Source organism: Colletotrichum costaricense (assembly GCF_030867565.1).
Source record: "Colletotrichum costaricense strain IMI 309622 chromosome Unknown Scaffold_18.1, whole genome shotgun sequence".
NCBI lineage: Eukaryota > Fungi > Ascomycota > Sordariomycetes > Glomerellales > Glomerellaceae > Colletotrichum > Colletotrichum costaricense.
Genome location: NW_026848247.1, coordinates 61,802 through 72,115, shown reverse-complemented (window position 1 = coordinate 72,115; position 10,314 = coordinate 61,802). Strand labels below are relative to the sequence as shown.

The 10,314-nt window shown below is 52.4% G+C and overlaps 3 protein-coding genes across 3 annotated transcripts; 1 reads left to right on the top strand and 2 right to left on the bottom strand.

Moving 5' to 3' along the window:
- Positions 1-180: 180 nt before the first annotated feature.
- On the bottom strand, positions 181-918 carry CCOS01_13571 (cytidine and deoxycytidylate deaminase zinc-binding region; the record flags this gene model as incomplete). The annotated part of the gene is made up of 5 exons (XM_060461717.1): positions 181-205; positions 290-461; positions 526-619; positions 703-789; positions 847-918. 5 exons carry the CDS (start codon positions 916-918, stop codon positions 181-183), a joined length of 450 nt encoding a protein of 149 aa, XP_060307437.1.
- Positions 919-3,434: 2,516 nt separating this feature from the next.
- On the bottom strand, positions 3,435-3,830 carry CCOS01_13570 (uncharacterized protein; the record flags this gene model as incomplete). Its single annotated transcript, XM_060461716.1, has 1 exon — positions 3,435-3,830. The coding sequence occupies one exon, from the start codon at positions 3,828-3,830 to the stop codon at positions 3,435-3,437; it is 396 nt and encodes a 131-aa protein (XP_060307436.1).
- Positions 3,831-5,847: 2,017 nt separating this feature from the next.
- Positions 5,848-9,551, top strand: CCOS01_13569 (RhoGAP domain-containing protein; the record flags this gene model as incomplete). Its single annotated transcript, XM_060461715.1, has 4 exons — positions 5,848-6,198; positions 6,260-6,956; positions 7,015-9,038; positions 9,090-9,551. 4 exons carry the CDS (start codon positions 5,848-5,850, stop codon positions 9,549-9,551), a joined length of 3,534 nt encoding a protein of 1,177 aa, XP_060307435.1.
- Positions 9,552-10,314: the final 763 nt, after the last annotated feature.

Genomic DNA, 10,314 nt, shown 5'->3' with positions numbered 1-10,314 from the left:
GAGGCTGGCGGAACGGGATGGGTTCCTTGTGCCAAGGGCGGTTGCTAGATGTCCTAGTGTTGAATAAAGCAAGTTCTCGAGTAAAGCTGTAGCTCAAGGCTCTGGTAGCCAACATAATGCGTGATACGTTGTCAAACGCTCACTACCTATACATACGTTGTCCACCTTTGGCTATTTACTTCATTCCTCCCCAATATCCTCGTTCCTGGCTTGGTCAGTATTTTTCTCTCGAGGTGCTTTAATGGCAAGATGTGCCGTCCGGTTGGCAGGGGACGGGCATCTTCCTTACCAGACTTCAGGCTTTTCAGCAATAAACTTGTCCATGAGAGCCTTGCATTCTGCGCTATCGACGACGATGACTTCCACGCCGCGCTGCTTGAGGTACTCCTCGCCGCCGAGGAAGGTCTTGTTCTCGCCGATGACGACGCGAGAGATGCCATAGAGCAGACAGGCTCCGGTGCCTGGTGGAAGAGGTTGAGAACCGGGTTCAGCATTCAGAGGGGAAGAGAGGGGAGGGAGACTCACACATGTCGCAGGGGGAAAGAGTCGTGTACATTGTGCTGCCCTTGTATGCCTTTCCGGGCAGACGTCCTGAGTTGAAGAGGGCGTCGGTTTCGCCCTAGTATCCAAAGCCGTTTGAGTTTTTGATACGATTTGTGATTGGGGGAAGGGGGGTTTCATCGGAAGACTTGTTTGACTTACATGGTGAATAGCCGAGCCCATCTGGACGCGGCGGTTGTGGCCGCGGCCGAGGAGCTTGCCGTCTGCGGAGACGAGGGCGGCTCCGATCTGGGGTCGGGTTAGGGGTCGTACGTTTTCCCCGGGTGGTGATGAGTTTTAACGTACCGGGACGCCGCCCTCTGAGGCGCCGGTCTTGGCTTCCTCGATTGCGATCGCGAGACCTTCTGTGTCGTTCATATTGCTGCCGTTGGGAAACTGGGTGGCAAGGTTGTCAGTTGAGAGGTGGATGGACGGAAGCGAACGAAGTGGGGGCGGGGTTACTTTGGGATTGTTTGGTATTGGAAGGGAAAGGGAAGGGAAAGGTTCTCACGTTTGAGTTGGGATTGATCAGGATGAGAGTATGCCGCAACTCTTGCTCAGCAAAGCAGGAAAATAGTGTCTAGTACAAAGGACGCTAGAGCCGTGTTGCTGAGTGTGCTTTTGAGTACGATAGAGACTTTGGTGGCGAAGATAGAGGTGGCGTATGAGATGGTTTGATTTGGGAGGGTCCTTATCGGTGTACTCCACTTGGTGATGATGGGTTACGAAAATCACCAGATTGATGAGCATCAAGGCCTTCGAAACTGTGAGATGGGGGTACTCTACTTGAGAGCGTTGGAGAGGACTTGGGCTCGTTGTGTTGATGAGTTGTTGCAACGCGGGGGTGAAGTCGGACGTGTGTGCGGTCGTAGCTCCAGCACGGGATAACCAGTCAGCAAGATGTCTACGCGCGCGAGTAATAAACGCGTCAATTAGCAATTATGTAGTCGGTTGATCGAAAAGCATTGATGTGGGACTTTGAGTTAGTGTAGTTCCGCAACTAAAAATATTCAAGTTGGGTCTACCTCGTCTGTCTTCACTCTCTGTATCTCCGGGACAAGCGCTCTGTTTCCAGGGGCGAGGATGGTGTGTTTACGAGACTATGCCACGTTGAGTTCGCTGCATGGTCAACACGGTACCCGAAAGCTTCGATGGTGGATATCAGCCTCTTTCTCTCTCTCACTTATCCTGTGTGCGCTGGAATATTCACAAAATGCTTCAAGAGATATCGGGTTGGAAGTAGTTGGAGCCTTTTGCCTTCGGCTTAGGACGTCTCTCACCGATCGAAATGTGTCAAACTCACGCCGAATGACCGACTACGTCAAATCAGTCATGTTAGATGATAGACTCACTGTACAATTAGGGTGGTGAGAAGGGGTGAAATTAGTTCTCACTTCCTTGCGGAAACCCACTCGGCCGATGAGGCCATTTCAACTCTGGTCATCTCGCCTTTTCAAGATCATCCATCCTAGGGAGCAAGTTGCAGCAACATGAATAGAATCAGCTCGTCATGTTAAAGAGATTGAAAATGGCCACGATTGGTCCCTCAACTACGAGCCTCCCGAACATGATCACCATAGAAGGCATTTGCGACGGTCTCATTCTAGGGGTAGCGTACCTCTTGAGTGAGTCGTGCCTTGACACCTTTGACAGCAAACCGCCAGGTCTGTCCACAAGGAAATGCGGAACTAGGCAATAATGGGGCAGATCAAGCTCATACTCTAACATAAAGAGTTTGATATGACTGTGGCAAAGAATGCCACTCTGAAAACCGTCAGAAGGGCATAGATAGCGCAGATATTCAATGAATACATCACGATACTTGGCACCGGGACTTCTGGAGTTGTATCTTATGGAACGATGCTGGATTGAGCACTTAGCTCATAAGAGAACAAGGCATAACATTTCTGGAAGAGCCCGAGATAGACTATAGTCATAGGTAGTGTTACCTAAAAAAGCTCAGATGGTACATCCAGCAGATGAAGTTAAGCGAAAGTGATACCTAGCTGCATCACCATGTCAGCTCAACCCATGTTCCTCTGTCACGCTGGGAAGCTGAGTCGTAGATTCTCATCTACACAGACCACGATATCACTCGAGCCAACCTATTCACCTAATGACCGAAAACCAGACGTTTGTTCGGCCCATAGGTCGCTGTAGCTTGTTGATAGCTGTTCGGACCGTAGCACCGGTCGAACTATCGGACGACGCAAAGCAACGGGTAAGCAAGACCACAGTCTGGACCAAGTATATTTTGCAGCTACAGGTGGCTGGCTAGGCATAACATAAATTATCTTCTCTGAAGACGACGCAGGGCAAGATGAGGGGCAAGGACGTGGCTGAAGATGCAAACACATTTTCGGATAGCGCAAGATGCATAAGAGACTGATGTAGCAGTCAGAAGTGATCCGACTGAGGTTGAATAAGTAAAAGGGGGTTGAAAAAGACCAGCACGCTTGTGAGAAGAAGCCGGTGAACAAGTTCCGAGACCGAGTGAGGTCCCTGGTCTCGTCCCGAGGCTCACGATGAGTCGTTAGATGGGTGGAGCAGGCCCGTTGGGATCAGCAGATTACATACGACGGCAATGTTACTTTAGATCAATCTTTCCCGAAGCTTGCATCGGCGTTTATCTAAAGTAAACTCGTATATCCAAATTTTGGTGGAGCCCCGTTTCGAGATCATCCCAAGGAGGGAGATGGCCGAAGATCAGCCAGATCCACGTGATGTTGCAGGTGATCGGATGCTTTTTTCCCCCTTGCGATGTTTACCTCAGCTTTCTTACAGGCAACCTGGCTTAATTGATATTGTGACTTTCTCTTATTGAGGAATTGGTTGACTGCCATCATCGGACTTGAAAATCAAGGTTTTGCACTGTAAAAAGGTGCCTTGGTGTCTTATGTAAGAAACTTTGGGGGTAAGGTTTCGACAGGAAGGGAACGTCTCGCGTCCCGGGTCAGATTGTCTGCTCCTGACCTCGTTCCTGCTCGGCCAAGCGCCCAAAAATGCTGTGAAGCCCCTCCTACTTCTCCGCTGCGCGGGCATCTTTGCGGTGGACCGTGCACCGACGTCAACTTGATTCCTCGGCTGAAGCGCCAATGGGGGCAAAGGTATGGTATCCACACGCTCGTCCTGGCAGGAGCATTGCAATTCCACTGTAAATAGCATTGGATCCCCATCATCATCACGGGTTCCCTTTCCATGTCCAGTGAGGACGAGACAGACTTGTCCCGTTCTCCGCTGGGAGAAGAGGGGGGACGCCCAATGAAAGCCCCCCTGGCAAGGCATTGCATGGCAGACGGCTTCTGCTGCCAGGTGCTGCTGGCTGTTCTACTTGAATAACTTCCCCTCGTGAGAGATTGCCTGACAGGTATTCATCCACGGTACAGACAGAGGACTCACCGTCTTAATTGGGCTGGGAAGGTGGGAGAGGGCGGAAGTGCCACCATGCAGGTGCAGGCTCAATAAGGTACCTACAAATAGGTATGGGCAGCAAAGCCCAACGCCGATGACTTGAAGGCCAAACATGTTGTCACCTTCGTTCTCATTGGCCGGGGGTATCTTAATCTGTACATCACGTACTGCGTAGGTAAGCCGTCGTATCTTTCGACCTCGTTGCAGACAGACTGGGGAGGCTTGAAGGAAGGAGATGGGCAAAATAAAAAAAGAAGTCATCCTCTGGGACGCCACAAGCCAGCGTACCTATCTGAAGAACCCAAACAGTGCATAGAGATGATGATCCCCAGTGTTAGCGCCTTACGGCAGTGAGGAGTAATTTGGGTATCCGAAGGAGGAAGGGACGGGAAGGTACCTTACACTTTCCGTAGTGTGGCGTGCCTGACTTCCTGCGTGCCTGGGTGCTGGCTTTTCGTAACGTAAGGAACCTCCCATGCACTTTGGGTACCTGCCTGAAGGTAATACCTAAGGTTAGGTAAGAAACTTGACCCAGTCTCACTCTCTCGCTCTCTCTCGGCTCTCCCATTCCTTGCCCGCCCAGCTCTCACTCCGCTCTGTCTTGCTCGCCTTACCGCTCGCTGCCCTCCACTGCCTTAGGTACTTACCTTCCACCCGCACAAACCACACCATACAAGAAGCAGGCACGGCAACAGTGCACACCACTTACCTCACTTTTGGCGACTCATATCCGTACCTTTTACCTACGTACCTACGTAGGTACCTCGTCTTCCCATACATACCTTGCCTTACTTTCTTCCTCCCGAGGTACCTTTTCTGCGTGCTCAAGGCTTAAGGTACGGACAAACAAAACGCAAAAGAATAAGAAAAAAAGATAGAGGGTTTGGATTCTCTTGCCCATTTATTTACCTTCACATCACCCACATCTGCACCCACAGTACAGCCCGGCCCTGGGATTCGCCCATCTTTTTGGGTGCAGCCGATCAAGCCCACACTAAATCTCCCTACGGCCAGCAACGAACGCCTCACAACAAAACCACCACCGCGCCTTCGCCCACACTCCTTTGATCATCCTCGACCCGGCCCCTTTTTTCCTTTTCTCCAGCCGGTGTTGGTGCTGGACTTTGGACTGCGACCACTACCACTACGTATACGACGCCCAGGACAGGACGTTTCTAGGTTTTACCTATTTTCCCCCTCCCGCATCACATAGCCTTGCATTACTACTGTGGTCCGCCCTTGTGTGGTTTTTTTTCCTTCTCAATCTCATTTCCGCCTTCCTTTCTTCGGACGAGACGAGACGAGAGACGAAAGTGTTCGGTCGGTCGCTGGCAGCATTTCAGCTCCTGCTCCAAACGTCGCCCTGTCGCTGCTGGGCTGCTCCACTACCACAAGCCAACAACCTAACCTCGACGACCCCGACCCATTCTCCCCGACCCTCTTCTCACCCACGCCCTCACTCTCACCCTGACCCCCGACTATTCGTACTCGACCGACTCCCAATCCCAATCCCAACCCCGACTACCACTACTTTCACCACCACCATCCCCTTCAGGCCAGCGCCTGCGACGTGGCTACCCGTCTCCCGCCAGTCTCGCGAGTACCTGACGGCCGTTACCCGAATTATTTACTATCGCCCAGCACGATACCGCCGCCGTGCGACGACGACCCTTTTCTTCAATTCTCGACCCCAGTACATACCTACCTACCCATTCCACCACGACCACCCCCCGGCATTTTCGCAGCCCAGCTGATGCCGACCGATAATTTCCTGGCAACTTCCACCTCCGACACTCAAGGCTGACGGGCCGCTTTCCAATCCATCCCGCCCTACCAGTGAAGAGTCGCAATCCAACACACCACGCGCAGACAAGACGACGCAAACATTACTGCACCATGGCGTCGGATTACGATCATGGGGCGCCGGACGACCGCTTGCAAGCCCACCCCGCCGCCACCCCTATGGAACCTGGTTATCCCGGTGATGGAGTCTGGCAGAACGGAGGACGGAGAACTCCCGAAAGAAATTACCGCTCACAACAGCCCTCACGTTCACCCGGTCCCAGAACACCTGGCCGAGAGGGCGACTCAAGGCGGAGCGGTGAACGCAGTAGATCCAAAGGAAGAGGAGGTGGGCGGTCAGCCAGCGGTCAACAGAGGACCTGCAAGAAGTGTGGAGAGCCTCTCACCGGCCAATTCGTTCGCGCACTGGACGGAACCTTTCACTTGGATTGCTTCAAGTGTCGTGTACGTCTTCAGAATATCCCCTGTTCTTCCCTAATTGTTCTAACCCGGATTTTACCACCAGGATTGCGGCCAGATTGTAGCCTCCAAGTTCTTCCCCGTCGATGACGAAGGTGGTGAAGGACAGTATCCTCTGTGCGAGACAGACTACTTCCGCCGGCTGGGTTTGCTTTGTTTCCAGTGCGGCGGCGCCCTTCGAGGCTCCTACATCACCGCTCTCGACCGAAAGTATCACGTCGACCATTTCACATGCTCCCTGTGTCCCACGGTCTTTGGCGCGCAGGACAGCTACTACGAGCACGATGGCAACGTGTATTGTCACTACCACTACTCTACGCAGTTTGCGCAAAGATGCAATGGCTGCCAGACTGCAATCCTCAAGCAGTTTGTGGAAATTTACAGGAACGGCCAGAACCAGCACTGGCATCCCGAGTGTTACATGATCCACAAGTTTTGGAACGTGCGACTTACGCAGCCGAGTGACCCCTCCGAATTACCTCAGGAGACCGACGACCCCGCGACGCGCGACATCATTAGAGAGGAGGAAGAGCGCATGGAGGAGAAGGTCTACCGTATTTGGAGCGTCCTGTCAACTTTCGAGGAGTCGTCCGCAGCATGCATCTCCGATATGCTCCTCCACGTGAGCAACGGCGCCTATGTCGACGGTGTGCTGGTCGCCAAGAAGTTCATCTGGCACGTTGAGATCTTGTTCCAGTCTGCTGATCGCCTGGACTACTCCATGGATCAACTGAAGCTCAAGGGTGAGCTTTGAATAGCCATACTCTCAGATCACGTTCTTCGCTAACAGCCCAGAAATAGGATTGTCGTACGGTCGTGAGGCCAAGCTTCTGTGCAAAAAGATAGTATCTTTCTTCTCGCTGCTGTCCAAGACCCAGGACACGGGAGCCCGCAAGCTTGGCGTCACTCAGGAGTTATTGTCCCTAGTCACAGGTCTTGCTCACTATCTCAAGCTTCTCATTCGAATCTGTCTGCAGGGAGCGTTACGCCTTGAGAAGGAGTCTAAGAGCTCCGACGGCATTTATCAGTTCCTGGATGACCTGAGCGAACTGGACAGCGTAAAGCCCGACGACAACACCCTACAGGCTATTACGGGCAACTCGCGCCTTTCGGCGAAGGATTCTGATCACTGTGCACTCTGCAATAAGTCTGTCGAAGACGAGTGCGCAAAGAACTCCGACCGGCGATGGCACATTGCCTGCGTCAGCTGCTCACGTTGCACAAGAGACATCGGTCGCAAGCTGGAAGATGCTCGCTACAATGCCTTTGACAAGAAGATCTACTGCAACAACTGCATCGGCGCCAACGGTGATGATATGCCGCCTTTTGAGCATGTCACCAAGCTCCAGCAGTACGTTTTCTTGTTGAAGGTGGCGCTCGCGCGGTTGTTGGACATCCTGCGAAGCAATGGCGCTTTGCCTCGGCAAAACGATGACCAGAACTCGGATGGTTATGGTCCAGGCGAGGGTGCCCGAACTTTGGCTCCCGGAGAAGCACCCTACCTAAACTCAGACAACCGCTCGAAGTCGTACGCTGGAGATCAACGGGAGCACAATCGCGAGTCTTCCTACGAGAACACGCTGAATGATGTTCGCCGATTGAGAAGTACTCGTCTCGACAAGCATTTGTCTTCAAGCTTTCGCAAGGCTAGAACGTCGCGCATCATGGACGGGCCTGAGGGACGTAGCGTTCGCCCAGGATCCGCGGGCGAGGACTTAGGCCGCGCTGATGGGGACCTCCATATTCTCGAGGAACGAAGAGGCCCAAACGACGAAGGCACAACGGACAAAATGTTCAACCACCAAGACGCTCTGACGCTGGATGATATCCCGCGAATCGTTGCTGCCGAACAAGTCAAAGAGCAACAATATAAGCCCAACCGCCAGGAACTCTTCCGGTCCCCGGCTACCGACCCCATGGGACATCAAAGATCGCAGTCGGCAGGTAGAGAGGCTGAGTTGCGCATGGGCGATGCGATGCCTCAGCGTCTGGGACGGAAGTACTTTTCGGAGCTCTCGGGATTGGAGTACTTTATCGTGCGCCACCTGGCAGTCTTGACTCTGGCGCCTGCCGTTGAGAACGAATTCCCTCTGGAAGAGTTATTGAGCTTTATCGAGTCGAGAAAGCAGCCCACGTTCTGGAAAAACTTGGGCAAGGCCTTCAAGAACGACCGGCCGAAGAATGTCAAGAAGAAGGGCATTTTCGGAGTACCCCTGGACGTCATCATTGACAAGGATGGCGCCGAGTCAACAGACGGTGTAGGCCCCGGAACACTCAAGATTCCTGCAATTATTGACGACCTCATCTCATCCATGAGAAAAATGGATCTTTCCGTTGAGGGTGTTTTCCGAAAGAACGGCAACATCAAGAAGCTGTCTGAGCTCTGCGAAAGAATCGACCGGGAAGGCTGCGACAGCATTAGCTTCATGGACCAGCCTGTTGTACAGGTTGCCGCTTTGTTGAAGCGCTATTTGCGTGAGCTGCCCGATCCACTCTTGACTTTCAAGCTCCAGAAGCTCTGGATTTCTGTCGCCAAGATCCAGGACGATGCAAAGCGCAAGTCGTATCTGCACCTCATCTGCTGTCTCTTGCCCAAGGCTCACCGAGACTGCTTGGAGATTCTGTTCTGCTTTTTGAAGTGGGCTGGATCCTTCCATCAAGTGGATGAGGAAGCCGGATCTAGGATGGACATCAAGAATCTGGCAACCGTTATTGCACCGAACATTCTTTACAACAGCAACAAAGCGCCTGCACTGGACAGCGACCCCATGTTCGCCATTGTCGCCGTGAACGATATGATCACGTCTATCGAAGAAATGTGCCTGGTAAGATTGCTGTCCCGTCATCAGACATTTCGCAATACTAATTAGTTGTAGGTTCCCGACGAGCTTATGGAAATGGTCAACGATCCATTCGTGTTTGGCAACACTGCCGATCTCACTACAAAGGACATCCTTAAGCGTTACCAGGACCGCATGGGTCAAAGACCAGGGTTGGGCGAAGTTAATGAGGTCTTTAACAGACCAGATAACTCATCCCGGCCCCCTCCCCGAAGGGTTGAGACTGACCCCGCTCTGTGGCAACAACAAGAGAGTAGCGTCCGCACTGTGCAGGAACCGCCCATGCCCATTCCTCCTTTCAACCAACCCAATCCTGGTACACCACCCCAAAGATGGCGGCCACATGAAGAAAATGGCCACCCTTCACCCTATGGTGGAAGCCAGTATGAGCATTCAGACACCGAAGGCCCTTCGGAAGCTCAAAAGAGAGAATGGCGCCAGTCGGGTGGGGTTTGGGGAAGACAGAACAGCGGTGTTGGCGTAGGTGGAAACACATAATCCAACCAAACCAAACCGCAACAGCAAAACTACACACATATCGAAGAGTGATTTCCTACGAGGCTCACATCACTTGCTACGCATTCTATTGGGACTGCGATTTGGGGTTTCGGAGAGTCACATATCCATGCATTGTTGGCGGCGTTCCCAACCGTTTTTCATCAAAAGAACAAAAGACTTTTCTTTTGTTCGGCTACTCAACTCACGACAAGGCGGCATGAATGATTTTTTTATTTCTTTTCAAAGTTCTCTTCCAACACTTTGTCAAACCCTCTGCTTCTTGGCTTCTCCGAGAGTGAAGCATCGGATCGATATGGAATGAGGCATCCTAACGGTCTGCTGGTGTTCCTTCGCACAAATTACGATCCCGTCGTCTACTGGAAAGGGGGGGAAAGAGGACTGGTGGTCTTGGTTTGACCCTGGCTTGTTTGGAGTAAAGGCCCTATGCCCATTGACTTGTCGATGGGTAATACCGGTCTGGTTTGATTGATATGTCTCGAGCTGGACAGCTGGCCTCGTTTCTTCTTGGCTTGCGCGAGAGACCTAGTATAGCTTCGCTTCTTTTGTTGAAAGAGGGAGATATCGGATTACATTTGTGAGATGATCTGGAGCCAGGGGGAAGGGAGGAGGCCGAATAGTGCGCCACGTTTGCGCGCATCTCGAGAAAGGGGTCGGGAGGAATGGGGAAACCTCGTCCATTGTTCGCCTTTGAAAGACGCTCCTCCGTGTAGCTATGGATGGAGTAAAAGGGCCACCTAGGTAG